We start from the raw sequence: 17,215 nt of genomic DNA on the forward strand, positions 1-17,215 counted from the left end.
TGGCACTTTGTTCCTAGTCAGTTCCGTCTTGTTCTGAATTACAGAAATCAGTATGAATGAATGGTTTGAATCTGGAAACGACTGGGAGGAACCATAGAACTTTGTGCCACATGATTACCAAATGACTTTGAAATATCTGTCTGTCTAAAGATGCAGCTAATGACATAGTCTTTAACCAAATGTTAGCAATTGTCCATTTGGTTTTGTGCTTTTAAAGTAAAATGTCCAAAAAGTCTAGAAGGTGGGCTTAGTGAATTCAGTGAGAGTAGATGTGAGTCTGTTCATTTCCTTGGGTGGCCCTGCCAGTTCTGACTCTGCCCTTGTCCTGAAGCCCTGTTGTGATGGTATGTACTCTGTCTGCACCCACCTGCTGGCTGCTCCTTGTCCCCACTGGTGGCCTTGACTGTGAGGAGTGGAGACTAATGATCTAGGTCTCCCTGCCCACTTTTCCAGAACAAGGAGTTTGTGCAGGAGGTCACTCTGAATGCCACCCCAGCACAAGTACAGTCATTTGGGGGTATTTAAAAAAAAATGGAGGTATGCCGCCCAGTAGCTCTGTGGTTCGATTTGTCCTCCACATCCCCAGACCTACACTCCCGAAGCACGATGCATGTCATTGCTTTGAAATTCACCTTCCAGTGAATTAATTGTCCAGGCTATTGAGCCCCTTCTAAATGATGGCTCAGCCCTAGTGAGAATTAGGACCATTTCAGATCCACTCTGAGGTGTGAACTTAATAGTACATAAGGATGCTTAGGGTAGGTGTGGTTTGCCACTTCTTAGAAGTGATGATTGAAGGAGCTTCCTGATATCCTGTGGAGAGTCCCTTTAAACAGTACATTAAGAGAAAATCTTAATTCTGATCCTTCAGGTGTATTCTCCTGAACTCTTAGGTTATTTCGTGAAAGACATCCCAACTTTCTAACTTGCTCTAAAGTATAGGCGAGAGAATAGAGTGTTTTTCTTGGCTGCCTTCAATTTTGAGGCAGTAGGTAAAATCGTTCCCCCACCCCATCGCCCCTTTTGATACTAATTAAAGAAATAAAATCAGAATAAAGAAGTCACCATATCCTCACTCAAACACTGTTGTTACCATGTTTGTGTATCTCTATCCATTGTGTGTGTGCTGTTAATGTCTAATATAGCTTTGTTATAATAGTCATTGAATGTTTTATCATCACATAGGCTTTTCTCCTATTGCTTAATAATGGTTCATTTTTCTAATTTCTCAAAGAAACTTTCTATCACTTGACACTTCATTTTAGTGACATTTATTTCTCATTTAAAAAAGCTTTTAAATCTCAAACGACTGGAACTAAACCAGAAACCAGTGGCATTGTCATCTTGTTTTGTTTTCTGCTTTTGTAGTGTCACTTTTAGGACCGATACTTTCCTCATTGGCCCAGATTGCCTGGAATCGTTAGCAGTGATTTGTATATGTGGCTCAGTGTCCCTGCAGCTCCAGGGCTCAGATGCTGTGGCCCTTGTGTATTCATTGGTCTGCCTCTCTGGTCCCCTTTCTTTAGCTGCTCATGTGAGTTAATCCGTACCAGTGCTGTCCAATAGAAAGATAATGTGAGCCATGCATAGAATTTTAAGTTTTCTAGTAGCCACACTAAAAAATGGGAGCAAGTGAAATTAGTTTTAATATGTTTTTTTAACCCACTGTATCCAGAATCTTATTTTAACATGTAATCAATCTGAACAGTTATTAGTGAGGTATTTACATTCATTTTAGTACTAAGTCTTGGCGGTGTGTGTCGTACATTTCACAGCACATCTAAATGTGCACTGGTCACATTACAGGTGCTCAGCAGCCATACATAATGCAAGTATAAACTGCCCGCTGTCAGGCTGTGTGAATTTGCACTTGCTGGTGATGTGTTAGACTTACTGAGTCAGCATTCTTTCTTTTTTCTCCAGACCATTCTCTCTTATTTTTCTTTCCTTTGTGATATGTGAGCCCTTTCTCCTCCTCAGCCATCAGCGGGCCCTGCTCCTGGGGTCCTCACCTGCTCCCTGCAGGCCTTGGCTGGGACTGGCCATTGTCTCCTTGTGGGTTCCCCATGTTCTCCGTGTCCCGCACCTGAATGTGCCAGACCACAGAGTCCTTTGCTTATGCTTTGTGCTCAGTTTATCCCCAAATGCATTAGTTCAATGGCTCACCTCAAAAAATGAGAACTGGGCCCTGGCCCGTTGGCTCAGTGGTAGAGCGTCGGCCTGGCGTTCAGGGGTCCTGGGTTCGATTCCCAGCCAGGGCACACAGGAGAAGCACCCATCTGCTTCTCCACCCCTCCCCCTCTCCTTCCTCTCTGTCTCTCTCTTCCCCTCCCGCAGCGAGGCTCCATTGGAGCAAGGATGGCCGGGGCGCTAGGGATGGCTCCTTGGCCTCTGCCCCAGGCGCTAGAGTGGCTCTGGTTGCGACAGAGTGACGCCCTGGAGGGGCAGAGCATCGCCCCCTGGTGGGCATGCCGGGTGGATCCTGGTCGGGCGCATGCGGGAGTCTGTCTGACTGTCTCTCCCCATTTCCAGCTTCAGAAAAATGCAAAAAAAAAAAAAAAGAGAACTGGCCCTGGCCGGTTGGCTCAGCGGTGGAGCGTCGGCCTGGCGTGCATGGGACCTGGGTTCGATTCCCGGCCAGGGCACATAGGAGAAGCGCCCATCTGCTTCTCCACTCCCCACCCCCTCCTTTCTCTCTGTCTCTCTCTTCCCCTCCCGCAGCCAAGGCTCCATTGGAGCAAAGATGGCCCGGGCGCTGGGGATGGCACCTTGGCTTCTGCCCCAGGCGCTAGAGTGGCTCTGGTTGTGGCAAAGCGACGCCCTGGAGGGGCAGAGCATCGCCCCCTGGTGGGCAGAGCGTCACCCCTGGTGGGCGTGCCAGGTGGATCCCGGTCGGGCGCATGCGGGAGTCTGTCTGACTGTCTCTCCCCATTTCCAGCTTCAGAAAAACACACACACAAAAAAAATGAGAACTGACTTTTGTCTGAAGCATTTCAAAGGCTTCTTATAGATCTTAGTTTGAATCAATGTGCGAATCCTTTAATGTGGCATCAACTCCCATGACTTAGGCATTTATGTTTCTTAAAAAGTGAGTCTTAGAATCTGTGGCTAAAGCATGCTCTTCAAGAGGATCTCACATAACTCTTTATTCTCTAGGAGAGTGCCAAGTATTATAGTGCCTGAAAAGCGGAGCTCTTGGTTGGAATATTTGTCACATTCTCAGTCCTTGTGACGGGGTCAGTTTTGAGGTGGTTAAGGAAATCTTGGCTGTGAGAGGACCTCTCACCCTTACCCCCACCCTTTTTTATATTCCAAAGTGAGACAATACTGAGGCATTATTGGAAAACAGAAGAAAGTATACACAATCTCACCACTCTAGTTCAGTCAACGTTACTTTTTTTGGTGCACTGCTTTTCATTATATATATATATATATATATATATATATATATATATATGAACTTAATAAGTTTTTACATTTCTGAAAATTATAGTGCACATATAATTTAGACATGTGTTTTAGGATTGAAGAAATTGTAAAACTGTGTATAATTTTGTGCACGCTTATTTGTGTATAGTTTTCATATTGCTTAAATATAATTACAATTACTGATCTGTTATTTTATTCAGCTGCTTTATTTACTTAACCATTTCTCTATAGCTGTACATCAGAGTTGCTTCCTAATTATTAAAACCTAAGAGACGATTTCAGGAAATGGAATACCTGAACAAGCATCAGTATTTTTTTGCCCAAAAGGAATTTTTGCACTGGTACTCAAACCACCGTGTTTATGCACTCCTGGATCTTACTATGTCATTGGGTATTATTGATTTTTCAATTGTAAAAACTTGATTCTAAGTAAAGGTGTGTCATTTATTTTATTCACATATTTTTACTCTTTTGGAAGGCTGAATCACATTCTCACTTTTTACATACTTGCAGTTCTTTTATGGTTGAATTGAACCTATCTATGGAAATTTTTGTGTTGGAATCATGATTTAAAAAAAATTTTTTTTTTAAATGTGAGAAGAAGGGAGACAAAGACAGACTCTTACGTGATCTCTGATGGGAATTCACCTGGCAAGCCCCTACAGGGTGATGCTCTGTCCATCTGGGACCTGTTGTTTGGCAAACGAGCTATTTTTAGTAGCTGAGGTGGAGGCTCCACTAGCCATCCTCAGCATCCAGGGCCAACTCACTTGAGCCACCCGAGGAAATTGAGCCATAGGGAAGAAAAATGGGGGGGGGGGATTGGAGAAATAGATGGTCAACTTCTCCTGTGTGACTGACCAGGAATCAAACCTGGAACATCCACATACAGGACCAACAATCTACCACTGAGCCAATCATCCAAGGCTGATTTCTTTATTTTTTTTTTGTATTTTTCTGAAGTTAGAAGTGAGGAGGCAGTCAGACTCCTGCATGCACCCAACTGGGATCCACGTGGCATGCCCACCAGGGGGCAATGCTGTGCCCTTCTGGGGCGTTGCTCCATTGCAACTGGAGCCATTCTAGTGCCTGAGGCAGAGGCCATGGACCGGTCCTCAGTGCCTGGGCCAACTTTGCTCCAAAGGCGCCTTGGCTGTGGGAGGGGGAGAGAGAGACAGAGAGGAAGGAGAGGGGGAGGGGTGGAGAAGCAGATGGGTGCTTCTCTTGTGTGCCCTGACCGGGAATCGAACCCAAGACTGCACACGCCAGGCCAACACTTTACCGCTGAGCCAACTGGCCAGGGCCTTTACGAATTCTTTATATAGTAATTAATCCATTGATAACTGCTTCATTATTTTTATGACTTGGAGTATCTGTAAACATTAGGATTTTGGTTATTGTTTGAATTTTTACAAAATTTTTCCATTTAGAGAAATGACATTTATTTACTTCTATTTCTGTTTTTTCCTAGATATTCTCTAAGTGGTGGAGGAACCTCATCCCATTGAAATTCCTTTGGCATTTGGGTTTTTTTTTCTTCCTTCTTCAACCTCCTCCTCTAAAAAGTCAAGGAGAGCCTTTGCTGACTCTGCGGAAAGATGCACCGTCGAGGGCTGTCCCACAGCCTAGACTGCCTGTCGGGGCCTCGGGGGCCTTCCTCGCTGGCCTTGGCCAGATAGGTCTTCAGATGGGGTGTGGGAGAGTCAGCCTCTTCAAGCGATTATTTTACCATTCTTGTTTTTAATTTTAACCATAGTGCACATATCAAGGAAAGTGTCTTTAAAAACAAAACCCCTGAAATGTATATTTCGGATTATGATAAGGCAACTGAAGAAATGAAACCTCAGGTATCCTGCTTTAAGTTGTACCTCCCCTCCCTGGGAGACGGAGAATCGCTCTGGTGGGTCAGTGTACAGATTTGTATATAGTGTCATTTTTACGGAAACCCTTTTGGCGTGCATAAGGAATCACTGTGTACAAATTGGCCAAGTGCTTCTGTAGATAATGTCAGTGGAGTAAATATTTGACAGGCCATAACTTGAGTCTATTGCCTTGCCTTTATTACATGTAAATTTTGAATTACGTGACCAGTGATTTGGGTTTTATTTTGTATTTGCAGGGTTTGCCATTAATAATAATTAATGCCCCTTTTAAGGAACACTCCTATTTGTACCTCAACAAATGCAAATTTTACTTGTTTGCCCTACAACCCTTTTTTGGTACACTTAGAAATTGATTTCCTTTTTCATTGATGGTACTATTTCTTAGTGTTTTAAATTGGACCATATCTTGCCTCATGAAGCTGTAAATTATTATTTTGAGTTTTCCCCCAGCGAAGTGCTCTCATCTGCCGCCCGTTTGGCATTGCCCACTGCCAGTGCTGCACTGCTGCCGCCCCTATGGTTTTGTTGCACCTTGTAGTGAAATCTGCATATCATCTTTCCACCTAAAAATGTCTGAATGCTTACACGAATAAATTTTATAACACTTACCTTGCATACTCTCCTTGAAACGTGACTCGAGAGGGCAGCTACCTGCCGCGTGTATCTGTGTATGCGTGTACTTGTGTGTGTGATGAGACATTTTAGAACGCTCTGGGAAGAAGTGCCCACATTCAAAATGCAGAATGTTCAGGTCAGTTCTCTATGCAACTTTTAAAAACTGGTCGTTGAGAAGATACGGTTGAATACTGATTTGTAAAATTGCTCCCCCTTCCCAGGGACCTTAGTTAAGGGTTATTTGTCCTCACAGGAGCCCGTGTCCTCTAGCTGGCCAGCCAGCAGGGTCTTGTTGCCACGGGGAAGCAAACCTCTGGGTCTCTGTATGGGAAAGGCTTTGTCCCCGACTGTCTAAGGATGGATGGCACGTTTGTATTTGTTATGAATCATTGTTACCTCTTGTGGAAGCAGCAGTTCTTGAGGGGAAGACAAAGAACTTGGGAGGCAAGGGAGTTACGAGGTAAACTTTGGATGGAAGGCTAGGTATCGGCCTGCCTAGAAGTCACAGGGGAAGGACAGAGGCCTGAGGAGCAGATGTTTGAGTGGGTATTGTTTAGATTTGCTAATGGAGGCTAGTTTTTAAATTGAAAAATTAAGTTGTGGTTATTTTATAAGTAGATTTGGGTTCACTTACTGTAAAGGAGTGGTTGTCAACCTTTTTACACTTGGTGACTGGTGAAAATAGAATTATTTCGGGGACTGCTGAGGCACAAATTCTGCCTGAGCATAAGCAAATTTGACTGAGATCATTGGGTCTATAATCTTCATACAACATTAGGGTGGTTAACTCTTTTGCTGACTGGCATGAAATTTGTGGCAGACCAATCCACAGACTGGTGATTAGAAACACTGCTATAAAGGATACATTTTGGTTAGGGGAAGTAGAACAGAATTGCTCATTCTGATTGTGTGTGTTATTCTGCAGCAAGAACGATAACTTGACCAATAAATTTTGAGAATATTTCATTTTGTTTCCAAGAGGATTCTGTATGAAGGAACTAATTTCTGTGTGAGGCTTAGGCCAAGGATTAGTTTTGTTCATGACAAGAGTATTACTCAGAATGAGCAGTGTTCCTCCAAAGTGTTTGATTTTTAAGGGAGAAAATGTAGACAGCATTGTGATACAAAGTTCCTAAAATTTGCAGTTAGACAATGACATATCAAGGCGATGCTGAAGCCAGTCTCAAATATGAGTAATGGTTATGCTCAGACTGGATTCCAGTTAAGCATATCGGTATAAATGGTTAGTAGATTCTGTGATCACTAGACTATAATACACAATGTCTGGGATAAAGCAGCAAATTATCTTAAATTTATTGTATTTTCTGTTGATTGAAGTTTCCTGAGAAAGACGTGGTTCAATTGGATTTTAAGTGGATCACTTCCTTATAGTCTCTTCTGATTTTTACAGTTTACCTGCTTATAAGGGCATCTTGTGTAGCCAAGGAGGCTAGCATTTGTGTATGCATTTCAAGTCCTTTATTAAATACAGACCAGTTACCAGAGCCACAGTGAGACCTGCTTCTGACTGTATAAACTGCTAATGCTGTTTAGCCAGACTTGAGAGCTCAATATTCAAGACGGATTTACTAATACCTGGAAACCTCTCACTGCCAAACCCCAGCAGTTCCGTTCATCTGCCGAGACTGCAGATGGTGGTGGTGCTCCTAGTATGTAGGTGGACTCCCACAGAAGCGGGCTGCTGCCTCTTGGAAACCAAGGCAGTGGGCTGGTTGTGTTCGGTTTGTTTATGCTTTTGAAATAGTCTTTTCTGTGTCTCAGCGGGTTGTACTAAGTGAGGTGGCCACCAGTTTGGGACGTTTTGGAACTCTTAACAGAGTTGGTCTCGTGATTGCCTTGATGTAACCAAGTGCCATACACCCTCCAAACCTGACAGTTTTGTTCTTGAGTTGGTCTTGTGAAGTGTCTAGTTCTTCACGTAGCATTTTGTATCTTTCTTTTGGCAAAACATATGGTCTGTTTATAAGCATTTTTATATTTTCTTCCTGAAAAATGCCTTCTGTATTTCTGGTATAAAATATGGCAATAAATGGGAAGTGCTGCAAGCACAGATATCAGGCAAGGGTTAATAAAGTTCACAGAAAACAATTGGTTTGGTAATTTCTTTATGTGTACAAGGAATAGACTGTATAGTGCCCCCCCCCCCTTAAATGTTGAAATCCTAATGCCCAGTTTGATGGTATTAGGATTCCGGTCTCGATGGGAGCAGTGCCCATACAGAAGATGCACAGAAACTCCCTGGCCCTGCTACCAGGTGAGGACACATCAAGGCTGGTTATGAACCAGGAGGGTCCCCACCAGACACGGAATCTACCAGCACCTGATCTTGGACTGCCTGCCTTCAGAACTACGAGAGACATTTCTGTTGTTTATGGTATTTTGTTATATAATCTGAATGGACTAACACAGAAGGTGTCTCTGAAACTGTTCTTAGCAACTTTGGGAGCAATTTAAATTGCCCACAGGATTTGGACTTAAGTTTTCATAGGGGGCAGGAAGCACAGGCGCGACTCATAGATCTGAACTGTTTCCAGAAAGTGGTTTGGAATCCCTCAGAAATACTCAAGTGGGAGACTGCTTCGTCCCTGAGCCTGGGAGAATTGCCCTGACACTGCCTCTGCCAGTACTTGGGTCACTTTCCCAGGATGTTGGTATTGCCCCTGGGATGTGGGGGAGACCTTGGAATTAACTGGTCTTCAGGGCCCCTTTCATAAAGGAAGTGACAGGTAGCCCATCTGCTCTGCCCTCCTTTGGGCTTTAACTGTTGTCTTTTGTAGCCACTGAAGATCAGTTTCCTAGAAATGTCCAAGTTGAAAGTAAAGCAGAGAGACTAGAAAATAACCAAGTTTTTCAAAATGTCGTTTGTCTTAATGAGGTGCTGAGGCTGTTTTCCTCTGTAACACACACCCTGTAGCGACCAGCCAGCCCCACCCCTTGCCTGCAGAGGCACCGCCAGAAATTAGGGGAAAACAAAGACGAGACGAAATGAGTTGTTTTGCCTTAAAACTTCAATTTGCTGGATTTTGGCGTGAGGTATTTTTATTCCCTTTTGTTAGTACTTAAAACCATCTAGTACACATTGTAAGGCAAATGATCAACACATCTCAAGCTACTCGTCCATTTGTACATTGCCGTTCCCATGTAGGCAGCCCCAGCTCCACAAAGTCGGGGTGGCCCTGTGTTTCTTAGGTAAGGGGCTTTCCCGGAAGTGGCCCAGGGCAGTGAAGAGAGCTGTTGGTGGCCGCCCCTCTGGACTGCATTAGCTCCAGAACACTGGGGAGTAGCAGCCCAGGCTCCACAGAGAACAGGCAAACAGACTTGGACTGGTGGGCCCAGGCTTGCTGGAGACTTTGTTCCCTGTGTAGTCAAGAATGTGCAGTGTCCTACTGTTGTTGATACCCCTTACCTGGGGGGAATGAGTGTAAAAAAGGAAAAAAATGGTTTTGAAGATGGGCACGATACATACTACTATTGAATGCGCAGTTCCAAACCACAGTTGCAACAGGGTATAGATAGGTATGAAAACGGGTGCCGGGGACTACACACCATTATTCCTAGTGCTGCATCCACTGAAACTCACAGACACTCTCCATAACGTACATTACAGATGGCCCTGATCACTGACATACAGTTTTCATGCTTGTGAAACAGCAAAACACCACAGCTTAATATCTTCCCATTGTATATACCACTCACAGTACAGTGATAGTCTAGACATCGCACTGGATTTCTGCTTCTCTTAACAAAAACAGCCCGCTACAGTTTGTAAATAGTAATCACTTAAACAATTTGGTCAACTTGTGCCAGGAAGTAGGTCTGGTAACCAGCATTTCATCAGAGCACAAGACCCCAGAGTGGAACATGTAGTGTGCTGCAGATCGCTTATTAATCAAAAGAGTAAATCCGACTAACTTCCTATTATAAAAGTAGAAAGATTGGAAAAAAGAACGAAATCTTAAAATGATCTCATTTGCTTAAGACTGTGCCACGTATATTGCCAACACTGGAAAAAAAAATTTGTTTTAAAACAGCAGCCTATAAAAAGAAAAGCGCACTTGCCCTGTCCTTTGGTTGAACGGATGTGTTTGTACTGCTTTTAAGGTGCAGTTGTGGAGGAAAACTTGTCATTTGGCACTATATCAATGACAATGTTGTAATACTGGCACAAGCTAAAAACAACCCGTTGAGAGAATGACAGAGCAAATACCACCAGAATTGGGAGTGGGAGAACTGGTCCGTTCCCATGAGAAATTAACAGCTGAAAAGACAAGGTTAAAAATGGTTATTTGGAGACAGATGAGAATTGCTGTACTGTAAAACTGTTTTTGTTTCCCAGACAGGTGTTAATTACACTAGGCTTCATTAATACAGAGGAAGTGTCTCCTGGGACAGCAGCCACTGCTGAAGCGGCCGGCTGGGCGCGTGGTGCTGCCGTCAGTACACGTGAGCCTCCTTGTGACTCAGAAGGTGGGCACGGGAGGCCGAGCTGGTGGCGCTGCGGATCACCTCCATCCACCTGAAACAAGAAAGGAAACGGACTGTCGGGGCCACTTTTTATAAACCTACATCTCTGGTTTTCTTTCTTATTTGTAATCTGCCATTTTAGCAGAAGAAGGGTTCTTAATGAACTCTCAGCACCCAAGTATGTAATTGAAAGCTGGGGAAAGGGTTCCTTCAGGTGTTCCTCAGTTTCAGTATGAGAACCGGTGACCTTGGTGACCAAGCCTTGCCTCGCTCAGGACATGGCAGCGTACTCCACTTAGAGTCATTCGAGTGGCACCTGGCTGTTCAGGGGCTCTACTTCGTAATGCTTCCTGGACAAGGGTAGGCATCCCGTCCTCCTCCTGGGAATTCCGTTTCCTACATTTGAGTGCTGTGGTTCACGGCTAGTTTTCAGATACCATGGGGACACTGACTTTGTCCAGAAACAGTTTTGGTTCTCACAGCAGAAGGCGGGTACAACTGACATCTAGTGGGTAGTGGCCAAACCTCCTACAGTGCACAGGACACCCCCAGTGTGACCCTAACATTCTCATCTGGTCTGAGATGTCAGGAGTGCTGTGGCTGAGACCTGGGCTTGCAAGCTTCCTGCTTTTATGGAGCTTATAGCATGGCTTTAGGCATTAGGACAGAATGTTCTTTTTTTTTTTTTTTTTTAAGGATCTTACTACTACAAGGCTAACTTATTCTTGCCACAACAGTGACAAGATCGTAAACTGGCTACATTTCCTATCACAGGATCAACTTTGAGAATTGCTATGCTTCGGGCTCACCGCACATGTAGTGCAGCTTAGAGACTGCTTTGGAGGTGTCACCGAGGTCTCAGTCCTGGTGTTAAACCACTGTGCTGTTCCCACGGAACTAACTTTACTAGGGTTTGTGCACAGATCAAAACTGGCCCATTGATTAGAAATCCTTTGGGTTTGATAACAATGGGTGATGAGGGAATAGTCCTGTCGAACAGCCAGGCTAGGAGAGGGGTGGGGACTGCTCCCCTGTGCCACACCCCCACACCCCCACAGTGGCTCTGCAGTGACAACTGCTGGTGTAGCCTGCAAGGGGATGCAATCCTAAAGACAGAATTTGCACTTGAAATTTTAGGAATGGACTGAAGCCACAGGTCAGACAGGATAGTCCAGCGCTCTCCATTTTACATTCATCTTTGCGTGAAGACCACTGCCTCACAGCCAGAGGCGGCCCCGCTGAGAAGCACTAGGATTCTTTCTGTTCTTCATGTGATCTTTTGACCAGAAACAGCCTTTGGCCATCCAGGGGTCAGCAAACCGATGCTTGCGAGCCACATGCGGCTCTTTGGCCCCCTTGAGTGTGGCTCTTTCACAAAATACCACGTGCGGGCACTACCTCGATAAGGACTGTACCTACCTATATAGTTTAAGTTTAAAAAATTAGGCTCTCAAAAGAAATTTCGATCGTCGTACTGTTGGTATTTGGCTCTGTTGACTAATGAGTTTGCCAACCACTGTAGCCCAGTCAGGATTGTTACGACTAAACAATCACTGAAGCCATAGACTAAAAAAAGCACGCACTTTAGAGATTTCAAAGTTCAGGTGTGTGGTGTTGGTTATCTAACATTGTACAGGTTCAGGACTAAGGTCACTTCCCTGGGGGTCATGGTTTCCACTTGCTTCTCTGAGAACAGAGGTGGACTCTGGCAGAGTGGCCCCAGATTTATTCTAAGCAATTGCCAGGACTGGAAGGGAGAGCCTTATCCACGTGGTTACTTGAGGTGAATCCCATTATTTAGATGAGTGTTGTTTTCCCACTGGTGTGCTGTGCAGAGGGGAACACTCACCTCTCAAAGGTGTATTCACTTTCCGCCCTGAAGTAGTACACGTGGGACTTGAAATGCAGCTTGAACACGTAGTCCTTGTGGATGTCCTCAGACTCTGAGGGAATGGTGAGGGAGTATCCCAGCAGGGGCAGGCTGGCAAGGGGGTGATTGTCCTGCAAAGAGACAACAGAAGGTGGCTTGGAGAGGTGGCCTCAGGTGTGGAGCCTGGCTGTGGCCTCTCACCTCTGGAAGTCGAGGCAGCTCGTCTTGGCCAGGGCTCCAGGGTCCAGCTAGTGCATCCTAGGCAGGATGTGAGCCATCAATTAAGGTGTCCCTGCTCCCTTATCCAACCAGCAGACAGATGGCCCGTTAGCAAATAGATGTCACCTTTCACTTAACAGTTAAGGGTCAGGGTCTCATGGCTATGGCTTCCTCCCCTCCAGAGAAGGCCACCTGCCCTGTGAGAGAGGAGGGTGCTGTGTAGGGGGTCTGTGAGGCTCTCCGCAGCCTGTACACTAAATGGCTCGTCCCAAGGGTGACAGGGACACCTACCCTGTGTGAGGTACGTACCTGGTGTGACTTGTAGAAGAAGAGGCAGAAGTTTGTGAACACGACCCACAGCTTCTGCCACCCATTGCTGTTTTTGAATTTCCTCAGCAGGTTTCCAGACAACTGGTTCTGAAAGACAAGTAGGCCTGTAAGGAGCACAGATCCTGCCCCCGCCCTTCCCCTCGGGGCAGCCTGGTCCTGTGGAAAGGACAAGTCAGTCTTCACTGTCCAGTGAAGCTGTCACTGAACAGGCTCACAGGTGGGGGCTGCGGTTCCAAGACAAGGCCTGCAGCTGTCTGAAGGAAGCGAACTAAGCCTAAGTTGATTCATTTTTCTTGTCACCTATTAAAATGGGGTGAATTATGTTCCCATGCTCCCCAAAAGATGTGCTAACCCCCAGGACCTCAGAATGGTGCCTTATGGAAATATGGTTATCATAGGTATAATTAGTTAAGAGGCAGTCATAATGGAACAAGGTAGGTAGGCCCTTAATCCACTATGACTGACGTCCTTAGGAAAGGCGGACACTCAGGGAACAGTGAATGCCATGTGACGGCAGACAGACCAGGTGTTGCATCTACAACACCGAGGATGGGTAACAAACCACAGAAGCAGGGAGAGGCAAGGAAGGACCCTCCCCTACAGGTTTTAGAGGGAGTTTGGCCCCCTGTCATCTCGATTTCCGGACTTGAGCCCTCCAGAATGGTGAAACAAATGTGTTTAAGCCACCCAGTGGGTGGTGCCTTGTTACAGCATCCATAGGTAAGGAGCCAACACCCCTCAACACTAAATAAACCATCCAAGTCCCATGCCAGCAGCTCCTGGCTGCCATCTAGTGGCCCAGGCAGGACACTGGACTTGGAGAGAAGTGACCTCTCCCCAGGAGCTAAGGGAAGAGTGAACACAGGCAGAAACAAGCATTCCAGGGGCATCCTGCTAGCTCCTGTGGGGTCCCTGGCACAGAGCATTACTTTGAACTTCCAGCAGCCAAGACAGGCTGCCAAGAGCAGAGGAGGCACATTCTCGCTGACTCCAAAGCCCCTTAAGGTCACTGTTGTGAGGATGACACTGAGAAGGCTGTGGACCTCCCTGACAAGCTAGCTGGCAGTTCATTACCAGAGAGATTCAGGTGAGGAAAACAGATGGTGAGGGTCATACAGCTTTGTGACTGTAACTACTGCTATTGCACTGTTCACTTAAAAAATGGTTAAATGGCCATATTTACAACAATTTAAAAAATATATAAAAATATACCGAGTCTACTTTATTCTATCCCTTTGGGGTTTTTCCAATAACTTGTATTTAGTACCCATTTAAGTAAGGCAGGAGTTGAGATGGAAAGTGTGTTTGCCCTCAAGTGCTCACATTCTAATGAAAGGGAGACAGACCATAGGACGTAGAGCCCGTCCCTGCTGACCGGAGCTGAACCGAGGAGGATACCACAGGTGGAGGGGTGTCCTATCCCTACACCAGGAGACCACCCTCTGTTGCCACATCTGGCTGCCACACCCACAGGCAGAATGGCCGAGGAGAAGGGGAGCTCTGAGTTCTAAGCAGGTAAGGGCCCAGCCAGAGTGGGGGGTGTGATGCTTCTACAGCCTCACACACAATTACATGCAAGTCACACCGGAGGCAAGCGAAATAGCATGTTTTCTTTCCTTTTAATGTGTTCATACTAAAGCAAATAAATTCCTCCAGATATAGTCCAAAAGATCTTTTAAGATGCAGTTTTAGAGGGAGTTCTCTGTGGAACAAGAGCCAGGTTCATGAGAACCCTCTAACTTCTGCCAGCTACCTTAAGTCCTTTCTGGAACATGCGAGGATATAAACACAGTAAATTTCCCTGGCTTTGCCATCCTAATGGCAGTGGTTCTCAAACTTTCTGAAGTCGGGGCGCATTTAAAATCCTACAAATATTTGTAGGTGCACTATACAAATTTCTGAGAAATACGTTATAATAAGTCAAATATTAAAGAAAAAATATAAAGTCCAAGCATGCTTTTATGGTAATTAAAATAAATATGACAATTAAATTTATTCTGATTAAAAAACATTGTTATGTTACATTTTTTGTTATGCTTTTTAGAATTCGTAAAAAAGGTGTTAAAAAATAAAGCGACAGAAAAGTTATCTTTTTATATATATATAGATACATTCTTAGTGAGATTTAGTAAATTCAGCAGGTCCTGGTGCGGATGTGTTTTTTCATTCTTGTGTTTATGAGAAACATGAGCCTGATGTGTTCTAGCGATTTCTTCAATGTTTGGGCATATATTTGAAAGGCAAACTCTCATTTCCTTGTCAATACATTGAAGAATTCCTCTCTTTTTACTCTTAATTGTGTTGAGTGCAGAAAACCCCCACCATACATATCATCTTAACTTTTACACCAAACAAAGGATAGAAGAAACTTGCCTCCAGTCTTTCCGGGTTACATGGGGGGTAGTGTAAACAGTCCAGCACCACAGCTTAACAGCCTTTTGCAACCTAATCAGGCAAGTGAGGTGGGGGGTTGGGCAGACTGTCAGCTTACAGCCAATTCCCCACACCTCTGTCCCCCAAAAATCTAAACTCCAAACACCCTGTTGGTTTTTTGGTCCCCAACAGGCACATTATTTGGAATATCATAGGGCACACCTGGAAACCTTCTAGGGCGCACACTTTGAGAACCACTGGCCTACATGCTTCTTAGTAATCATTCATCGGCCTTTCCTTCCCATTGCCCTCGCTGCAGGCTCCGGAGTTGGCAATGCCACTGAAACTTCCTCCAATACACTTACTCAGCTTCCTGCTCAGCTCACCCAGACCCCTAAGCTCTGCCCTCAAGAGGCTGAGCCCGTTTGTCTCTGAGGATGGCCCTTCGGTCTGTCTCCAGCAGGCCCAGTCTCCACCTGCTTGTATGAGAGGGCAGCCTCCTTGCCCCACTTCCTTGTCACCTTTCACAGCAGCCTCCTCCCGACTCCCTGCCTGAGGGGGGCCTCTTTGTCCCTCTCCCTCTTCTAAGCTCCCAAATTGCTCAGTCCTATAGTGTGTCCCAAGTCCAAACAAAGTCTTGATACCTGTGGAGGTGACCTTATTTGGAAATCAGGTCTTTGCAGATAAAATCAAGTTAACTGGAGTAGGGTGGACCCTAATCCCAATGATTTGTCCTTACAAGAGGAGGCCTTTTTAACACAGGGATGCTGTCAAGTGAGATGGAGGCTGAGATTAGAGTGATGCGTTTACAAGCCTAAGAATACCGTTCCCAGGAGCCAAGGGAGGTGCGGAGCAGACCCGCCCCCTTCGGGCCTCCAACAGCTGTTAAGAGGATAAGTTTCTGTGGCAGCCAGACAGCTAACTGTCTCCCACCGCGGATTCCCCCTCAGTGCTGTCCCGTCACGATCCTCACTCCTATCCAAACTGTAAATAGAACCCACCTCTCCCAGATCACCGCCACTTCCTAACTCCAGTCTTAAAAAAATCAGCTTGGATCGTTTCGCCTCAGGTCCCTCCAGAGGCAAGGCTTCACACCGGCCTTCCCCGGCATCAGACTCCTCATGTCTCCTGTGAAACCTCAGTGCCCAGTGGCTTGATCACAAAATTGTAGCTCATCTTTGTGCAGTTCCCAAACATCCCCATTACTCTTTTCTACCTTGGTGAGTCCCACGGGACTCAGGATTGGAGAGAAACCAGCGAGGACGACGAGAAAGTGCAAGAGGCTGTGCCCTTCCCTTGGTCAGGCGTGCGTGCGCCTGGCACCCGCAGGAGCCCCATGGGCTGCCAGATGGAGGCAGGCACCCGGGGAAGGGGCAGCTGGCAAGGAGGGGACACTGCAGAGTGACAGACGCGTCAACTGCAGGAGTATTCAACCTGCATTTCTGCCACACCTAGGGGCTTGCTGTCCTGCTCTGCAGTTCTTGGCAAACGTTTCTTCCAAGGGCCATATAGTCAATATTTCAGGTTTCAGGCCAAGAGGCAAAATCAAAGCTGTTTGTGTTGATAGTACCCAATCAGAAATGTAAAATCCCGCTCTTGGTTCACGGGCTGTAAACAATCAGGGATGGGCAGGATCTGGCCTGTGGGCCAGCTTGTTGGAGACTCAGCTGACCATGTAGATGAAGGACTACTATGCAGGCCTGCTGCCCGGAGAGCTGGCCTTGAGGAGGCACCTCTGGGCCACCCAGGACCCACCTGACTTGGGAGTTAGCTGTATTCTTTTCTTTTCTTTTTTTTTTTAAACTAGGTACATCTTTTTTTTAATTTTTTTAATTTATTTATTCATTTTAGAGAAGAGAGAGAGAGATTGAGAGAGAGAGAGAGAGAGAGAGAAGGGGGGAGGAGCAGCAGGAAGCTTCAATTGCCATATGTGCCTTGACCGGGCAAGCCCAGGGTTTTGAACCGGCAACCTCAGCATTCCAGGTCAACGCTTTATCCACTGCGCCACCAT

General features: G+C 45.7%; 2 protein-coding genes across 7 annotated transcripts in view; one reads left to right on the forward strand and one right to left on the reverse strand.

Annotated features, from left to right (window-relative positions):
* STK24 (serine/threonine kinase 24) overlaps positions 1-5,920 on the forward strand; it is a 170,538-nt gene extending 164,618 nt beyond the window's left edge. For both annotated transcript variants that reach the window (XM_066238051.1, XM_066238052.1), the window contains exon 11: positions 4,901-5,920. In XM_066238051.1, coding sequence (XP_066094148.1) covers positions 4,901-4,937 — 37 coding nt within the window. In that variant the 3' untranslated portion in view covers positions 4,938-5,920. The remainder of the gene's footprint in view (positions 1-4,900) is intronic.
* A 4,035-nt stretch (positions 5,921-9,955) lies between these two features.
* Positions 9,956-17,215, reverse strand: part of FARP1 (FERM, ARH/RhoGEF and pleckstrin domain protein 1) — a 352,772-nt gene continuing 345,512 nt past the window's right edge. For all 5 annotated transcript variants that reach the window (XM_066238046.1, XM_066238050.1, XM_066238049.1 and 2 more), the window contains 3 exons: positions 12,811-12,918; positions 12,262-12,413; positions 9,956-10,464 (listed from right to left, as the gene is read on the reverse strand). In XM_066238046.1, coding sequence (XP_066094143.1) covers positions 10,383-10,464; positions 12,262-12,413; positions 12,811-12,918 — 342 coding nt within the window. In that variant the 3' untranslated portion in view covers positions 9,956-10,382. The remainder of the gene's footprint in view (positions 10,465-12,261; positions 12,414-12,810; positions 12,919-17,215) is intronic.

The sequence above is a fragment of the Saccopteryx bilineata genome, chromosome 6 (assembly GCF_036850765.1).
Source record: "Saccopteryx bilineata isolate mSacBil1 chromosome 6, mSacBil1_pri_phased_curated, whole genome shotgun sequence".
NCBI classification, from domain to species: Eukaryota; Metazoa; Chordata; class Mammalia; order Chiroptera; family Emballonuridae; genus Saccopteryx; species Saccopteryx bilineata.